Genomic DNA, 20479 nt, shown 5'->3' on the forward strand with positions numbered 1-20479 from the left:
AAAACTTTATTAAAGTGGAGAAAATCCCAGAAAGAATAATAGGATTGCGTTATGACATAAATCTATAAACAAAAATTCATAATATTATATGACTTAATAGATTATAACCAACTCCTAATGTAATAAGTATGCAACATTAATGAAGACCATAAATTTTATAATAAAACATATTCTTGAAATTGAATTGAAAAATGTAAAGAGAATAACCATATTTTATGAGATCATTTTTAAAATTTAATTCAACCGGTATTATAAAATGCCTTCTTAATCAAATATTGCTCATATGAAAAAGAACTCATTAGGTCGGAAAACAAAAAATCATTTTTTAAAGACACATGATATTATGAAAAGCCTCATATAGGACATTTTAGAGGGTAAACACATACCTTTAATATGAACCAATAATTATGATGAGAGTATGTGAGCAATGCTACATATCTCACAAACATTTTACTTCTAACATAACTTTCTTAAAAGACTTATTTTTCAAGAAAAGACATACGGAAGAGAATAATATACGAAAAAAAAATTCAATGGAATGTTAAGAATCCAAACTCATAATGACAAGGAGAACACATATGCAAAAACATATCTAATTCTTCATAATGCACAATACTTAAAGAAATATAATGCATACCAAATAATTTTAAGAAACAAAAGAGAGAAATGAGAACTTCACCATTTTTCTTTAAAATTTCTTGAATAACATGCTTCCCAATGCAACAAAGAGCAACTCGATCCCAACCTTGCTCTGATACCATGTAAAGAAACGACTTTGAATACATTAGGTTCAATAATGAACCAATACACATGCACATGAAGTGCGGATATACCCACTAAAGGGGAAAACACAAGCACATAATGTGCTAACACATAAACCCACAAAAGGGGCAAAAATGCTTATAAGGCATAAGTTAATATTATTGAAGAGAAGAAGGGTGTAACACCCATTACAATGGAGCAAAAGCTCCTCCAAGGAGTAACAAATACAAGGAGGAAAGCCTCTATTTATAAGCCTTTGAGGAGCCACATAGGGGGCTTCCAAATGAGTCGTTGGGAGCCCCCAACGGTCACATTTGTGACCGTTGGGGGCTCCCCAACGACTCTTTGGGGAGTCCTCCAATGTGGCGCAAACTACAAAAAAAATATATTTAGAAAAAATAAAAAGGAAAATAAAAATAAAAGAGAAAATACAATCATATTCCAAAATAGAATATACGTAAAATGACTAAACTACCCCTACGGCTAATATACGAAAATATATATTATATATATATATAATTAAGAAGATACATATACATATATACCATATATGTATATATATCATCTTTTATATATATAAAATATATCTAATTACAATAATTGATGAGTACATTTTAACAACACGTGCATACAATATACAATTAATATGCAGTTTGGATCTGGATCAGATCCAAACTGATTCAACCCACATGGACTTTAATAGCCTCCCTCAAGTTGTGCATGGTTCTGTACCATGGACAACTTGTCCTTTAAAAAACAAAATATGTTCTTCGTCAGTCCTTTTGTAAATAAATCTGCCACTTGATTTTCTGTAGAAATAAAGTGAGGTTCAATCTCTTTGTCTTCAAGCTTTTGCCGGATGAAGTGTTGATCTATCTCAATATGTTTTGTGCTACTGTGATAAACAAGATTAAACGATATTTTGATGGCACTCTGATTGTCACATAGTAAGGTAGATTTTGAGATCGATTCCCCCAACTTATTCAACAAGTGCCTTGTCGCACAAAAGATGTACATGTTTCCTTGTCGCTCTCCTTCAACGAATGTCTTTCCCGTTTGAAGATTTTTGACACGCACAAAAGATGGAGTAAATTCCACAGAAGAATTTGTATCATCGATAAGTCTAGAGACAGAAACAATGCTCTTTTTTATATTAAAGGGCATTGCTGAAGATTCTGATATTCAACCTGATTCTTATGATGCTTTAGCTACTGACCTTTCTTTTGGTCATGGTCGTGGAGGAAACTACTTTCGAGGAGGAAGGGGTCAAGGAAGATATGCAGGTCCATGTTTGCTTCCTACGCCTAACTTGCTACCCAACTCTAATATGAAGAATCAAAATCAAAGGGTTGTTCCAACGTGTTATTTGTGTAATAAGAAGGGACACATTAAGGCCAATTGCTGGTTCAATCCCCAAAATAAAGGAAAGCCTCCAAACAACGAGCACAAGAAAAAAGACAATGTTGCTAAGGTTGATGGGGATGTGAAACAACTTTTATTGGTTGCATTGTCAGGGCTGCACTTGAAGCAAAATGATCAAGGCTTATGGTATGTTGACTCTGGGGCAACAATCCATGTTACGGGAGATGTTGGTAAGTTCTCGAGCTTAGTTCCTTACCTTGGTAAAAATAGTAAAGTTACTGGAGATGGATCTTACTATTATATCTCTCATGTTAGAAATACAACAATTCCTTTGTCAAAATTATTTCTCAATCTGTCAAATGTTATTCATGCCCCTAATATAAAAAAAAGCATTGTTTCTGTCTCTAGACTTGTCGATGATACACATTTTTTTGTTGAATTTACTCTCTCTTCTGTGCGTGTCAAGGATCTTCAAATGGGAGAGGCATTCACTGAAGGAAAGCGACACAGAAACATGTACATCTTCAAGGAAGATCCACATGCCCGTACAAGTCCTGCCTTGAAGCCTTCATTGGAGTTTAAGTCATTTCAGTCTTCATCATCTTCGTCATGTCCTGAGTCTGTTTTTAGTCTTTCTAAATGTAATAAGCCAAGTATTTTGCATGGTCGACTTGGTCATTGTTGTCGTCATTTTCTTGAGAAACTTGTGTCAAGTGAGTTAATTCCTAAGTCCAGTTTGCCTATTGAGGAAAATGATAAAAAGTGCTCAAGTTGTCAAATATGTAAGTCATGTTCTTCCTTTTGATTCTATCAATAAAAGAGCTTTAAGGTCTTTTGAAATTCTTTATTCTGATGTTTGGGGATCTACTCTCGTTTGCTCTACTTCTAGCAGTCGATACTATGCTATTTTCATTGATAGTTATTCTCGTTATACTTGGATATTCTTTATGAAACACAAGTCTGAAGTTTTTCGCCTATTCCACAATTTTCATGCTTTTGTTTAAAACCACTTTTCTACCAATATCTTGCATTTTCAATGTGATGGATGTGGTGAGTACGTCTTAAAGGACTTTATTGATTTTCTCTAAAGTAATGAAATACAACATAAAGTGTCTTGTCCACATACGCCTCAACAAAATGAGATTGCTGAGAGAAAACATAGACATATTATTGAAACTGCCATGAGTATGATGCATGACAACAATATTTATATCAGCTTGTGGACATAATCGTTTCATTCGGCGGTTTATATTATAAATCGTCTACCCATGACAGTTTTACAAAATAATTCTCTATATTTCTTACTTTTTGGAATTCATCCTGATTATAATGCTCTGCGTGTTTTTGGATGCACTTGTTATGTCCATATCGATGAATCCTTCAGAAATAAATTGCAGCCAAAAGCTTCTAAGTGCAGGTTTGTGGAGTATGCAGATGATTATAAAGGGTAGATGATTATAAAGGGTATCGATGTTATGATCTTGTGACTAGGCGTGTTAAAATTTCAAGAAACGTTTTTTATAAGAATGATTTTGGTGATGTATTTTTCAATCTCTGCCAACGAATTCCCAGAGTAGAAGTTTATCATCCATGGCTGAATGCAAATTTATTTGCGAGTATCAATCGTGATTGCTCATCCCAGTGTATTCAGGAGGCATAGTCTGTTGATAAGGATGATATCAACCCAGGTCAAGTAGGCCTATCTTCGTCTGGCGTTTAAGAAGATGAAGCTTCACGTGTTGAAGCAGGTGCAGCCCCGCAACCTTCTCATATTGATAAATTCAAAAGGTATATCTATGTGAGAAGAGGGAAAGGTTCTCCTCTTGTTCAGAATGTAGAACAAGATAATCATGTGACTGAAAGCAACGTGAGAAGGTCAACCAGAATTAGACATCCTATTGAGATGTGGGTTAGCTATGAAATTTTTTCTATGGATTTTCAGCTATTTTTATCTCAGATTGAAAAGCATGATGAACCCGTGCCATTTTATCAAGCTGTTCAATCACATAAATGGATTAAAGCCATGAATGAAGAAATAGAAGCCCTACATGAATGCCAAACATGGGAAATTGTTCCCAGACCCACTGATAAAAATGTTGTTGGTTCAAAATGGGTCTACAAAATCAAGTATAAACCTGATGGCACCATAGAGTGATACAAGGCCAGACTTGTTGCAAAGGGGTTCACTTAGGAATATGGTCAGGATTATGATGAAACCTTCAGTCCTGTTGTTAAAATGGGATAATAAGAATTATATTATCTTTAGTTGTTGATCATGGGTGGACATTGAATCAATTGGATGCCAAGAATGCATTCCTTCATAAAGATTTGAAGGAAGAAGTCTACATGGAGCAGCCCCCTGGGTATGCTGAAGGAGATCCATAAACACATGTATGCATACTAAGAAAAGCCATCTATGGTTTGAAACAGGCTTCACGCTTGTGGTTTGAAAGTTTCTCCTTGGAAATATAAAAGCATGGGTTTTCCCGATCTCCCTTGGATCATTCACTATTCATTTTCAAAGATGAAGGTACAATTACCTTGTTGTTGATATATGTTGATGATATCATTGTTATAGGAAACTCAAAGAATCACATTGAAGAAATAAGGAGACTCTTGAGTCAGAGGTTTAAGATGAAAGATCTTGAGAATTTGCGATATTTCCTTGGAGTTGAAGTGGATAGAAATGATGATTACTTGACCCCTAACGCAACACAAGTATACATTAGATTTGTTGAGAAAGTCTGGCATGAAAGATTGCAAGCCTTTTTCTACTCCAAGTATTTTACACCAAAAACTTAGTTCAAAGGATGGAGAGCTCTATATGGATCCTACAAGATATCAAAGTATAGCCGGCATGTTTCAATATCTTACTTTTGTTCATCTTGACATCGTTTATTCAGTCAACCAAGTGTCACAATTCATGCATGAACCATGAACATGACACATGGATGCACTCAAGAGAATATTGAGGTATTTGAAGGGTACAACTGGAGATGGGCTTCTCTATAAGAGGAACTGGAAAAATAAAAGTATGCATGACATTACTGTTTACAATGATGCGGATTGGGGAGGAGACACTGATGAAAGAAGGTCTGTTTCGGGATATTACATTTTTCTTGGAAAAAATTTGGTGTCTTGGAGTAGCAGAAAACAGAAATCAGTGGATAGATCAAGTACCGAGGCTGAATATCGATCGATGGCTGCAGCAACTGCCGAAGTTACTTGGACAAGACACTTGTTGAAGTAACTTCAGCATACTCATGAATGAGAATCAGGCCTCCCTTGTGCCTCGTCACTCACCACACGTTCATCCCTAGCTGAGCACACCAGATCTGCGCAGTGCCCTCACTTGCACGCTGCGTCTCCGTGCCCATCGTGTGACTCCGTTACATGTTCAGCCCCAATGTATGTGACATGTAACATGGTCCATATATTATAGGTAAATAATCGCGATACTTTGAAAATATCACCAATTTGATAATATCACGATATTATCATAAGAATATCACAATATTCTCGTGATAATATCACAATATTAGCAATTATTTTTACTGTTTTTATTTATTTTCTACATCTTAAATGCGTTTTTCTTCTTTATTTTGCATTTTTTACTTGTTTCTTTTATTATCTAAACATGATATACTTAATTTTGTTATTTATATATATATATATTTATTTTTTTAAGCCCCAAGATTTTCCTGATATTTATCACCAAACCTATAATATCACGAGAAATAGCCAATACCGATATTTGTGACCATGATTATATATATATATATATATATATGAGAAAGGGGGATGGTCCAATCACCTGTCTTCACCTTAAAAAATCACATTTAGATGTGTTCTTCAACAAAATCTGACAGTGCCGATGTGATCTCCATGGTCGAAAACCTACAAACAAACTCTTGCGTCAAAATTTTTTGGTTTGTAGATAGGGTTTTAAAATGTAGAAATTTTCAGAGATTTAGAATCGTTGATTTTTAGATCTTTGTAAAATCTTATATATACATAAAAAAAAGTTGATTCAAGAGTCTGTTTGGGGGTTTTCGGCCATGGAGATCACATTCATATGGCCAGATTTGCCGAAAAATGTCTCTAAATATGATTTTTGAAGGTGCGGATAGATGGCCGGACCATTCCCCCTTCTCTATTTTCCTATTTAACTTACAGGCTAGGCAGCCTGTGTCGGTCCACCAAATTCCAGGCTGGTTCGCTCGGCCTAGTGTCCCCCACTGTGTGTGTATTGGTCTTATTGAATTGATTTACTTGCATTTTCCCCTAGTCATATGAAGGCTTAGAAATCCATTTTTGCATAATTTTGTAGATTAATAAAAGGAATGACATTATTACACCCTTGCTTGTAATGTGGTGGGTCTTGATATTTGAAATTTAAAATCTGTGCCTTTCTCTCTCTGATTTTGATGTTTAATGCCTGAAATCTTTTGTCCACCGCCTGTACTGTTATGTATATATGCTGTTCTGAAATGACAGTGAGGTTTGTAACACAAGCTTGCTTTTTACTATGGTGCAACTGATGCATTAGGCATGAACCTCCTGTGATGGCATGGAATATTCCAATTCTGGAGAAAGAGGATGATGTTGTAACAGTTTGTAAACCAGCATCTATCCCCGTAAGTGAAGACAGGCAAATTCTATTTGAGATCTTCAAGACATTCTATTTTTATGGAACTTTCCTTTTTTCCTGTTACTGTGGGGTTGTGGCAAGCTGCAATTTTTATTTTTTATAATCTGTTCCTATTGTGGCTGTCATTCCATATATTTGTTCAAACTTCAAACCTTCAATCCTTCATGTAAAGAGAGCTCTATTGAACTTAAATTTAAGCATGCAATGTTGTGCTGTGATAATCACAATGCATTTGTATCTCATTTTGTTCAAGGCCTTAACAAATGTTTAGTTTTGCTTCAAGATATAAGTACTTTAACAAATATACACTTAAAGTAATATAATGAAAATGTTCTGAATATAAAAAAGATAGCAAATGGACCTTGTGGGTTTTTTGGTAATGCCATCAACAATACAAAATTTCCAAGCTCCTCTACCATCTATAGATGGAATTAAGCACTGTCACTATCTTTGTAGCTTCAGGATGTTTCAGTTTATACCAAGGGTGTAAGTAGCGTATCGTTACTCATATTGGTCGGCTTAATAGTAACACCGTATCATATCATATCGTATTGTATCGTAAACGTATTGTAAATTTTTAATAAAAAAATTCAAAAAAAAAGGTTCAATATCTAACAAAAATTATATCACATGAAATAATGATGAATTGCACAAAATACAACTATAAAATCACATATGAAGCATCATGTCTCTATGAGCTGCATAAGACATCATCAAACATCAACTAATATAGAATCATAGATAATATTGCATGCATATCTTATAAGAACAATGCAAAATATTAAATATCTTACAATTAAGAACATACCACAAGACTTATACTTTAATATTACATAAACAAAAACAAAATAACCAAGTTTATGAACAATTAAGTGTTAAATAACTAAGTTTTTTAATAAAACATGATAAAGCAATAATCATAATCATCTTCATCATCAATATCTTCTTCTTCTCCTCCTCCTTCGACATTCATATCGTCTCCAAGATATGTGGGGTCTTCATCATCTACCTCTTGTACTCCTTCCATGTTAATCCACTGAATGTCCTCTTTATTCAAAAGAGTCTATGCTTCTTCTTTAACATATGCATTCAATTCATTAAAATGTTCTAAACTGATGGGATCGAATTGCTTTTTGTGCTTTCTTGCTGACAACTTTTCGATTTGCCTAAAAAGATTACATAAAAAAATTAAAATTAGTTGGGTTTTGAATAAAAATAACAAATAAACTTTATAATTATATATATTTCTGCCTCAGTCGTTATTAGAACAAGATCTTTGATGCGCAATCCCACGATAATCAAGATAGTTCTTAAAATCATTAGATAAAAATTCTCCACCTGAGTTGGATCGAAAAAATTTGATGTTAGTTTTCAATTGAGTTTTAACTAGGTTGTGAAATTTTTGAAAACAAGTGGATTTGAGTCTAAGAAAGTATATCCAAGTATGTCTACTATAATCATTGACAAATATAACATAATAAAAACCTCATCCTTTAGATATTAATGGTGCGGGGCCCCATACATCTGAATGGATTAATTCAAATGGTTATTTAGAGACAAAATTGATTCATCCAAAGGGGAATCGTTTCATTTTTTTGAGGATACAATCTTTACAAACCAAATCCTTTTGATTACATTTTTCAAGAAATGAAAACAAATACAATTTTGACACACTTGGATGTCTTAATCTTCTATGCTAATTTTCTAAATATTTCTTTTCAACATACAACAACAACAACAACAACTACGCCTTCATCCCAAAACAATTGGGGTCGGCGATATGAACCAAAAACGAAAATCATTCTGGGTCTTACACATGAATCCTTCTCCTCCAATCATTTCTATCCAATGCCATGTCCTCGGTGAGGTTCAAAGCATTCATATTGTTTCCTATCACCTCCATCCATGTCTTCCTGGGCCTACCCCGACCTCTTTTAACTAATATATTTTCCCATTTCTCCATCCTTCTAACTGGAGCATCATTAGGCCTTCGCTGAATATGTCCAAACCATCGTAAACGAGTCTCTCTCATCTTATTTTCAATGGGTGCAACACCTACCTTCTTACGTATCTCCTCGTTATGAATCTTATCTTTTATTGTATTTCCACACATCCATCTCAGCATACGCATCTCAGCTACACTCATTTTTTGAATATGATGTCTCTTGGCAGCCCAACATTCCGTACCATGTAGTAAAGCGGGCCTAATCGTATTCCTATAAAACTTTTTCTTCAATCGCAATGGCATTCTACGATCGCACAACACTCCAGTTGCACTCTTCCATTTCATCCACCCAACCTTTATCCTATGATTTACATCTCCATCAATTTCTCCATACTTTTGAATGATAGATCCCAAATATTTGAAACAATCATCCACCGGTATTTCTTGCTCACCAAGCTTCACTACACTCCCATCACTACTTCGTTGCTTACTAAACCGACATTCCATGTATTCTGTCTTACTCTTACTCAACTTAAAACCTCTTGCTTCCAATGTTTGTCTCCATAATTCTAACTTAGCATTAACCCCAACTCTAGACTCATCAATCAAAACAATATCATCAGCAAACAACATACACCACGACACATTTTCTTAAATTGATCTCGTAATTTCATCCATCACTATAGCAAATAGGAAAGGGCTTAAAGCAGATCTTTGATGTAACCCAACCGTTATAGGAAAATTGGTTGTCACCCCTCCACAAGTGCGGACATTGGTTACTACTCCTTCATACATATCTTTAATTATACTAATGTACTTTAGAGAAACACCTTTCTTCATCATTGTTCACCAGAGAACGTCCCTAGGTACTCTATCGTATGCCTTCTCCAAATCAATAAAAACCATATGCAAATCTTTGTTCCTCTCTCTATTTCTCTTAATAAGTTGTCTAAGAAGATGTATAGCTTCCATAGTTGATCTTCCAGGCATAAAACTAAATTGATTCTCCGATATCATGACAACCTTCCTCAACCTAGACTCAATCACCCTCTCCCAAAGTTTCATAGTATGACTCATGAGTTTTATACCACGATAGTTTGTGCAATCTTGTATATCACCCTTATTCTTATATAGAGGCACCAAAGTACTCTTCCTCCACTCATTAGGCATCTTATTTGTTCGCCAAATCTTGTTAAAAAGATTTGTCAACCATTCTAAACCTTTCTCTTCCAAGCATTTCCAAGCCTCGATAGGTATACCATATGGGCCAACTGCCTTTCTTAATTTCATTTTCTTCAAAGCCTTTGCAATTTCTTTCTTTTGAATCTTGCGCATGAAGTCACAATTCATCTCATGAAAAGAAATGGACAAGTCTCCAAGATCCTGAGCATGACTTTCATTAAATAACTTATTAAAATAATCTTTCCATCTCTCCTTAATCTCCTCATCTTTGACTAAAAACCTATGCGTTTCATCTTTGATACATCTAACCATACCCAGATCCCTCGATTTCCTATCTCCATCTTTGCAAGCCTATAAATATCCTTCTCGCCCTCTTTGATATCCAGCTTGTCATAAATCTCCTTATATACCTTATCCCTCATGTTCCGAACTACTTTTTTAGCTTCTTTCTTTGCTATCATATACTTCTCCAAATTCTCATTATCACAACTCTTAGATTTCTATAACACTCTCTTTTAACCTTAATAGCTAATTTGACATCCTCGTTCCACCACGATGTATCCTTACCTAGCGGTGCACCGCCTTTAGACTCACCCAATACCTCCTTAGCCACCTAATTAAAAAAAATCATTTGGTAAACATAAGTTGTCTATGAAGTAAAAATCTCCTCTTCTATGGCCTTGCCTAATCGGCCTCTCTAACTGGAGATCCTGAACCAGGCAATCACTAGGTGAAAAGGTGATCTTACATCCATGGTCAGAGATTTGGGAAACCGAAAAAAGGTTCAAATTCAAATTAAGCACTACTCTAACATTTATTTCATAGAAATTTTGGCTATTTTTAAAAGTCATTCAAAGTACAAATCTCTTGATTTTTAGAAAAGTTCCATCGGCGGTAGACATAGAGAAATCATTTGAACTAAAGTGACATTCAAATAGAATAGACTCATTAGGGGTCATATGAAATGATGTGCCAAAATCAAGAATCCAAGAAGACTTATCGGGATCAATGCATATAGACACTGTGACACCGGAGAGTAAAGATGATTGGCTCTTGAGAAGTAGTTGTAGGACCTCCACTAGTTGGGAAAGTGACATCGATCCAATGCTCTTGGAGCATTTATCAACACCACATTTCTCAAGTGAAAGTCATATGGACGTCACTATCTTTTCTTCTTTCTTTTCATCTCTTCTTTTTTTTGGGCATACATGCTTGATGTGACCCAGTGCAAATGATCTTCTTATTCTCTTGCTCATTGGAGGACCTCCCAGAATGCGGAGGCTTGTAGGTACGTGTGTTAGATTCGGGCCTAGATATGGCCAACACAGTGTTCATCCTTAATACTATGCTTCTTTAGTCTATTCTCTTCCATAGTCAACTCTTTCAATGTCTCCACAATGGAGTAAATACCCCTTCTATGGAGAAGAGCGGACTTTGTGCCTTCAAATTCGTGCCTAAACCCATTAATAAATTGGTAGAAGTGCTTCGCCTTCACTTGCTTGCTTTTCAATGTCCATTGGTCAATGTCACTTGGTCTTAAGTAAGGCTAGCTCATCCCAAAGGAGAGATAGAGCATTATAGTATTCACGTATGCTCATGTCTCCTTGGGTCATAGTTCTTACTTTGTTTTGTAGATTGTATACATATGCAATACCCTTGAGTGAATACATATCTTGAAGATACTTTCATTCATCATTTGCATAATCGAATTTCGCCAAGCTTGCACATTTGTTAGTATCCACACTATTTATGAGTGATGACATGATTTTGGAGTGACCCATCTTTCATTCCTTCTACTTCTTTTCATAGCTGACCACATTATTCATGTCATCTCCTTGAAGGACAACCTCTTTTCCGTTGTCATTCTTGGTGATGACTAGCTTTAGCTCTTTCTTGGTGTCATCGACTAATCCTCATAGTCCTTTGATCCAAATGTGGTGTTTCACAATGGAAGATCAGCTCACATTACGTAGTTGGAGTCATTAAGCTTCACATGAATGGCGACAATAGTCTATTTTTTCTCCATATTGATGACAAAGAGATAAAAATGAAGATAGAGAAGGCAAGAAGAAGTATATGAATGGTGGATAGCAAGGCTTCGAGGGCACCGCAAGCTCATGATCCACGAACACACAATCTATGAGTTGACGTCCACATGAACAGTTCAATCTCCAATATCCCAAGAATCAAGAGCTCAAGGCTTTGATACCCTGCACAACCCACAAAGGGTACAAGCACAAACCACTAAGAGCACACAAATACAATGGCCACTAAGGACCAAAGAGAGCACACACAATCACTTAAAAAATAAGTATTTTATTAGTGCTGAATATGCACAAAGAATGCATACATACAAGAGGGGGAGATCCCCTTTAAATATGCAAGAGATAGGACTATCTAAACGTTAGACTAGTCTAACAGCTAGATTGACTAGCCGTTAGACTAGTCCTAATGGCTAGTCAAAACCTAGCAAAAAATACAGAAAATAAAAAATAAAATACAGAAAAAATGATTTAATATTTTACAAAATATGTATATATATAATATAGTATATACAAAATCATATACGTACTCTTATATATACTTGAGTGTATATAAGTATATACATACATATGTATAGAGTAATGGGTACGTGCTACATGAAATATGCTAAATGAGTTTTTAAGGTTTTTTTCGTTTTATTTTTAAATTTGGACCGTACAGATGTGATATATGTACTTGATTTTATAGGGATCAGCTCTTGAAGTGATCGATTTTGACACATGGGTTGGTTTTTATAACTTTCAAAAAATCAACGGTCCAAAATCTTTGTAAATTTTTGAGGCTCCAAATATCATTTTTTTCATCGAAAACACATGATCCAGGTGTGGATTCCTTGTAAATCGACCATGCCCAACACATTCATGGGGTCAGAACTGCAAAAAAAAAACAATGGAAGAGCAGAAAAACCCATTTAGCACGTTTTATTTAACATATTTCATTTAGCACGTACACATTTCTCCATATATATATTTATATATATTAACAATACACACACATGGATACACACATGTGTTGTCGTTCATGTCCATGGCCTGTTGACAAATTCACTATATTTTTTTTGCTCTTAACAAATTTAGAAATTCCATGGTAGTTCCATGCATTAAGTGTCACCATGATGGGTGCTCAAATCATTTTCTAATGAGTAAAATATGCTTGTATTAATTGTTGTATTGTTATGTGCGCTCTTATAAAAGACTCCTTTGGTAACAAAGAGCTATCGTGGTATTTCTAAATTTGTTAGGGGAAAAAATCTCAATCCATCCACTCGCACATGCATATGGTTTTCCTATGTTTATTTTGAGCTTTGACAAAGTCTTTCCTTGTGCTAAGATATGCAAGTTGGTTAGATGGCTTATTTTTGGTCCTTTCTTGTCTTGAATTCTGAAGCTGGTACATATTTAAGGGCTTGTTGCATACTATACATAATAAAGATATGCATATTTAAAATGTCGTGTCTGTTGCAGGTGCATCCATGTGGCCAATATCGCAAAAATACAGTAGTTGGTATTTTACAAGCAGAACATGGCTTAGCCCCTCTTTTTCGTATCCTTATGAGCTCCATGCAACAAGAAGCAGTGACACACCATAATGGAATTAGGGAATGCCGAATATTTTATTCCCCTTTCAATTTGAGCTGCAGAACATTATTTTGCTATACCTTTGTTTTCATGTAAAGGCACCAGTGGTTATTAGGTAGCCCAAGCACTTCTTTGTTTACTTGATTCTAACCCATTTTAACAGCTGTACACCGATTAGATCGCCTGGTTTCTGGACTTCTGATACTAGCTAGAAGTGCTGCTAGAGCAGACCTCTTTAGGCAACAGGTATCATTGTTAATTTGTTATTTTGCTTGTTTCTAGCTAGGGAAACAGATGCATTTACATTTCAAAAGTATGTATCAATTAATTTACCAATATAGAGGGCTTTATTGTGCATTGCATCTGTTTAACTAAATATTACTTTTTCTTTTTATGACCCTACATTCTTACATTCTATGAAATGATTTTGAAGATCTGCTAATAATGAAACTAGTACTACTCTGATCTTTTTTCGGATGAATACCTTTTCCTGTTTGGTTTTTTTGCTGGTGCTAGTGAAATATGCACAATGCACTAGTTAATGGCATGAATTTGGATTTTTTCAGTTAAACCATTCCATTTCATTGGTGTACTCCTGTCCTTTCATTTGATGCACTAAAATAGGTGTTGTTGCTCCAGATAGAAGGTGGAAAGGTGCGGAAAGAGTATGTTGCTAAGGTGATTGGAGTATTTCCTGAAGCAGAGGTATTTGCACCATTCCTTGTTAACAGACTGGTTTCTTCTTGAGTCATTATGGTTATTTTTGTTCACTTTTAGTTATTGGGAGTTGTGGTTTTTTAGCGTCTTTCCTTCAATGTATCTTTTTGTCATGTGTTTTTATTTACAGTGGAGACTTTGCTATTGACAATGAATGGCAAAGGCCCCTCCTATAAATAAGAGCGCACACTGAGAAATCTGTTAATGGAAAGAAATGCCTTTCAGCCTTTGCCAATGAAAACTTCCCTTTTTGAGCCGCCTGTGTGTCCAAACAGGAGAATTTGGGTTTCATTTCTATGTTGCTAACAAGCCTTGGCTATACAAGTTTCATTCTGATCTTTGCTTGGTTGCTAAGATAAAGATCTATTGTCATCTTCCATAAATCAACATCAGGAATCTAAAAGGTTGGATTTGTAGAGATATAGGTGTAAACAAATCTCATGTAATGGTGTCCTGAGATTGCCAGAATTGGTTTTAGACTTATGTTGGGAGGGTTCCAATGGAACCTGACCTTAGCATGATCATGTTGCAATATTGTCAGAGTTTGATTTTGACTGGTTTTGTATTTCAGAAACTCATAAGATGAGACTGATTAGATAATTGGATCTCTTGAAAACCCAGTGATTCGTGATTCAATCTGTTTATGCTCGACCAAACTTGGTTGGATCAATGGGTCATGTTAACTTTTATTTTTAGATAAAAAAATAAGACTAGATATGCATACATACATATGTACATGCATTTGCATGTGTATCACAGTCACAACTATTACTGTTTTTTTATTATGTTTTGTTTTTTAAAGCCTTTTTCTTCTATCTATAAAACTCTGACATATCATGATAAATTTAAAAAGTTCCAAAATGAATACATCCTGCTAATATCATGATATTGTCTTAAAAGTTTTATTTACGATCTTGAGTTATTGTCTTAAAAAAACTGACTAATTATCTGAGATTACTCAGTTATTTTGAAATTTTCCTTAAGAAAGACCTCATATATATATATATATATATATATATATATATATATATATATATATATGGAGAGAGGGCACTTAACTTTGACAACCATGGGTGTACTCTAAATAGTCATGTTTGCATATGTTTGGACAAAATGATTTGACCGTACAGATGTGGTCTCCATAGTCTTCTTAGTGGAGAACATGCACTAAATTGATGTGTGTCTGGTTTCCAAGTAATCTGCCTACAATGCAGCAAAAACTTCACCACAGAAAGGGGGAAAAATCAATTTTTGCGTTAAAACAGCCAGAAAGCATGTTTCTAACCAAAGAAACCATGTTAAACAAGCTTGTAAGGTCTGATTGACTAAATGATGCTTGCTGCTAGAAAGTACTCTCCCCTCAAGGGTCCAAATATAAGCCAACGGATGCACAAAGAACCTAGATGGCCAAATCTGGGCTGTGCGTTCAAGCTAGTGCTAAATGAATCTGGGAGAAATCCAACACATATACATACATGTATACATTTAACAGCTTTGATGTTCTCATGAGAGATTCATTTTTTAAAATATTTTTCATGTTTTTATTGACCAAGTATTGGAAAAATAAAATGAAAAATTTAAGAAAATTGACTATAAGGAATAAAAGCATCAAAATAATGTCAAAAAAATGCAAAACTGTTTCTTCCAAGTTTTTGCCATTAAAAACATAGATATTGTGATAAAAATGAGATATCTATATTTAAACACCCCTGCTCAAGCTAGGCCTGAATGAGTCTTGGCAAAAAATTGGTCAGCCTACAACCAAGTTTGTGCCAATTTGGTTCAACTTGAGAAGTCACTGAGTCCCTAAACTGCTTTTCTAACAATGTTGAGTACCTAAACTAGGCCTTTGACATCCCTAATCACCATGCATTATCCAGAAATATGCTTTTTGCCTCCAACGCCCCCCTACCGCTTCTTCACTCCATGACTATTGTGTTGCATGCTAATTGGTACACAAATAATTTGTTAACATTTGTCTCTCTTACTTTCAGCAAGTTGTGAATGCTGCTATAATTTTTGATGCTCGAGAAGGGCGGAGTTCAATAGAGGCAAGCTTCCTAAACCCTGCATGTTAGCCTTCAAACATGACTATCTGTTAACTGATTTTTTTAGCAGGTCTGGTTTTTTTCCTTGATGCTTGTCGCTCAGAAGCATTACCAGGGGCTTAGTATAATTGAAATATGGAAATCCTTGCTTTTGTGCTTGATAAAGCTTTCAGTTATTTTGTTTATGTAGTATTCTTTTTTATTTATGTTAAATTGGTGTTTCCTTTTTTTCTTATTAGTAATTCTTTGACTAACGGTGATTTGCATCAACTGCAGCGATTTGTACCCCAAGATCTCTCATCTGGTCATTCCAAGGAGATCGCATCGACATTAGGTTTTTCAATTCGTGTACTTTCAAATTATTTTTTGAATCATTAGAATCCGACCTTCAGTGACCCCGATCCGACTTTCAGAAGACAAACCTCATTCTACCTGTTTTAGGAAGGATCAACACATGACAACATCCCAATCCAATTTTTCAGAATTCATCCTGGTCCTCTTTTAGTCTCAAAAAATCCCAAAAATCATTGTAGATAGTCTTGCCTATCCTAAACTGAACCCAATTTACAGATCAGAAAAATCAAATCCCAATTTGTAGATATTGTCGTTTTATCGAAACATGTCAGATCCAATGACCGGATCTTAATGACATAATGCTTTTTAAACTTCAAAAAAATTTTTAGGTCTGATCCTAGATCTATAAATTTTGAAATTTTTACCCTAGGAACGTACATTTGTTATCTTTCAAACCCAATTTACAAATCCCAAAAATTCGTCTGGATCACTGAGAACCCATAAAATCGAACTGAACCTATAACGCCTTGACGTATCTCAAAAATAAATTAGTTCTGACATTTTAAAAACCCTAAACAAATCTTCAAAAAATATTTTTAGATACCTAATACCCCCATACCAGACGACCAAACTTGGAGCCCCCTCTTGAATCCTAGCCTACTCTTCTGCACCACCTGAACTTTGGACCAACAATAATTTGTCTTGCAGGTAGACAACACAACTCACGTAGAGAATGGATGAAGATTTGATGATGGAGATCCGATGCCTTTTCCTTTTTCAAGGCTTCAAGTCCATATAAGAATACACAGAGATGTTTCATTGCGCGACACTGGGAATCTAGATTCAGGAAACCGTATAGAAGTGGATTATCAAGTATATTGAAGGACTTGATTTTTGCATATCCGAGAAAATGAAAAGCATCACAACCACTTCTCTTGAGCAAGCTATTCAACATGCCTTAGATATTGAAAAGGAACTCAATAGGGAAAAATAAAAGCTTTTGAACACCCCTCAGTCTACCCAAACCTGAGTAGATGAAACTCAATCGAGACCCAATCCAAACATCCCTCCCTTAGAACCCATCCAAGTCCTTTCTCAAGACCCAAATCCAACTCAAGAAGTTTTGGATTCAAACTCTTGTCTTGAATCCAAATCTCCTATGTTAGGCCCTCCTAAACCCTCATATCCTCATCCTTGAAAACCTTAAAATGGACCTAAACCTGAGCTTGTTAAATTCAATCCCAAAACCTTCCCATGTCCAATTTCCTAATCAAATCTGCACCCTTCTTAAACCCATATTATCTAACCCAAGCGTGCTCCAGACCCTCAACTTATCTGAACCCAATCAAATTCCTTCAAAATGGATCCATATCTTGTCTCAACCAACCGCTCCAGATTCGTTTGACCCGTTCTACTTTGGAGGCCCTTTACATGATTTTGGTTGCTTCATAAAGATTGTTTCTTGCTTCAGTATACATGTTGCGGTATATCCTGCTTGGTTCATTCAGTTTATAGAGCAACCTCGAGATTCAATTCCATATTGCGGTCCAACCCACAAGGTAAAACAAGATTGAAAAAAGAAGAGGAAGACAGACTGACAGTTCAATATTCAGAGTTCTCGCCTCGAGAGCAAGGCGAGTTTGAGATGAATGGTTTGTTACGGACTGCCTTGGATTTGATGCAGAGAAGCCGCCCAGCCAGGCTGAGATTGTGTATAGAGACCAGAAGAGTTGCCCAACCTGGAGTTCCTGTTAAAAAATATATATATATATAAATATGTATATATATTCTTTTTATGTATTTATATCAAAATACCTGATAGGGGTATTTTGGTAATTTCACTACATTTATTTGTTCTTAGTTTTTTTTTCTTTTTCATTTTTTGTATTCTTTTTCTTTTTTAATTTTTATATTTGGGACCATTGGGGGCTGTTAAAATACATGTACTCGTTCACACATGTTAAAACTTTAATCTCATAGCTAATCTCATATGTAATATACCACTATCATATTTAATCTTATTTGTTTAGTTTAGTTTATCTTTTTGTTTAGTTAGCTTTTCTTTTTTTCAGTTTTGGACATGTAATAGGCTTTATGCCTTTTTGACTAAGTCAAAAAGCATAAAGCATCATTTCTTACTTTTTGGACATATAATAGACTTTATGCCTTTTTTGACTTAGTCAAAAAGCATAAAGCACTAAGAGAGTAATTGGACTCCCAACAACTCTAAATAGAGCCGTTGGGAGCCCAACGACTCCCTCTCCCTCTTCTTTATTACTTGTATAAATGTGGGGTCTCACCCCATTGTAATTGTATCTTTTTGTGTGGGTTATATCCCACTTGAATGAAATTATATTTGCATTCTTTCTTGGGTGGTGTTTTTATGAATCTTATTGATTCTTGTGAGTGAGCTTTGCTTATGAACCTTTATGGTTCTTGTGGAAGATCTTTTGTGAGAATCATTTGAGGATTCGAATTGTGGGTTGCATCTTCTTACATGGTATCAGAGCCACGCAATTTTTTAGATTTTGAAAACTTCCGCCTCGATTTCCATGCTTCATTTGCAAAGGTGTGTTATCACCTTGTTCTTGCAAGGAGTGTTTCATCACTTGCCAAAAGGGTGTTTTATCACGTCTCTATCGGCTACAAGAGGATTTGGTTGGAAAGGACTTGAGCAACATCGTTGTATTGTATTCTCTCTCTTCTCCTTAGAGTTACTTGGCATGTATTTTTACATTTTTCAAGTATTTAGTCCATGCATTATACATGAGAAAAACTCTTCTTGTTCTTTATCATTGTATATATATATATATATTTTGTATGATTAAAATAAAAAAAATGTATGTTTTTTGAAATTTTTAGTATTTTAATCATCAATGAACTTGTTTTAAGAAAACAAAATATATGTATCATGTTTGAATCTCGAAGCTTTTTCGAAAATAACTCTAATATATATATGTGTATGTATATATATACATATATATATATATAATCATGAATTATTAATTCTAGATGGTTCGTCAATCATATTCTTATCTTAAAATAAATTGATAATGATGTCTTATTTCACAAAATATATTCTTGTTTGAACTTGCATTTCACACGCGCGCGCACACACACGCGCGTGCGCGCGCGCACACACACACACACACATATATATATATATATATATAATCGTCAATTACAATTTGTATTTCATCTTTGATAGACATGGGTGTTCATACTTAAACTCCTTGACTCATTACATGCTTAAACTTGCATATATACTTAAACTTGATTAGTAGCATGTCTTTTGTATGAGACATGTGGCTTTAATTTTTGCATGAGGGCTTTTGATCTCTCTATGAGAATGTATGCATTTGGTCTCTCATATGGTTTCTTTTATCTATTCATATGCTTCAGTTAAACTCTCTTGTGGTATCTTTTGTAATGAGTATTTTTTATATTTCATTACAATTGATAACTTTAAGATGTTTTTTCATAATACAAAACTGATTCTTAGATTGATAATTTTTTAGAATGATCCTAGATTTTTGTTCATCTCTAGCTTGATTTTTGGATATCTTGAATACATTTTATAGTGTTAACTCAATTTTCTCTAAAAATGTGTCATAATCACACAAAATAAATTGCATTATGAATAAATGATTGGCATAATTTCATAACCTCTATATAAATTGTTGGATTATCTTTCAAGTATTCATGATTAGCAATAATTGTGTTATAAGAGGTCCTTCTAAAAACTTCATATGCATTATTTGCTTAATATTTCTTGTTGTGTTTGTCTCATAATATACTTTTTAACTTCATTTTGAAGAATTGATTATGTTAAGCATGATCCGTGTTTATGCAAAATTGTTGTCATAAGGCATTTTGTTGTGCATATGAGTGCACTTTA

General features: G+C 34.7%; 1 protein-coding gene across 1 annotated transcript in view; it reads left to right on the forward strand.

Annotated features, from left to right (window-relative positions):
• LOC149851465 (Pseudouridine synthase family protein) overlaps positions 1 to 20479 on the forward strand; it is a 68157-nt gene that overhangs the window by 6750 nt on the left and 40928 nt on the right. The window contains exons 5-9 of the mRNA XM_090000828.1: positions 6674 to 6761; positions 13409 to 13487; positions 13686 to 13768; positions 14162 to 14227; positions 16234 to 16290. Coding sequence (XP_089856954.1) covers positions 6674 to 6761; positions 13409 to 13487; positions 13686 to 13768; positions 14162 to 14227; positions 16234 to 16290 — 373 coding nt within the window. The remainder of the gene's footprint in view (positions 1 to 6673; positions 6762 to 13408; positions 13488 to 13685; positions 13769 to 14161; positions 14228 to 16233; positions 16291 to 20479) is intronic.

Source organism: Nuphar pumila, chromosome 1 (genome assembly GCF_984573655.1).
Source record: "Nuphar pumila chromosome 1, dmNupPumi1.hap1.1, whole genome shotgun sequence".
NCBI lineage: Eukaryota > Viridiplantae > Streptophyta > Magnoliopsida > Nymphaeales > Nymphaeaceae > Nuphar > Nuphar pumila.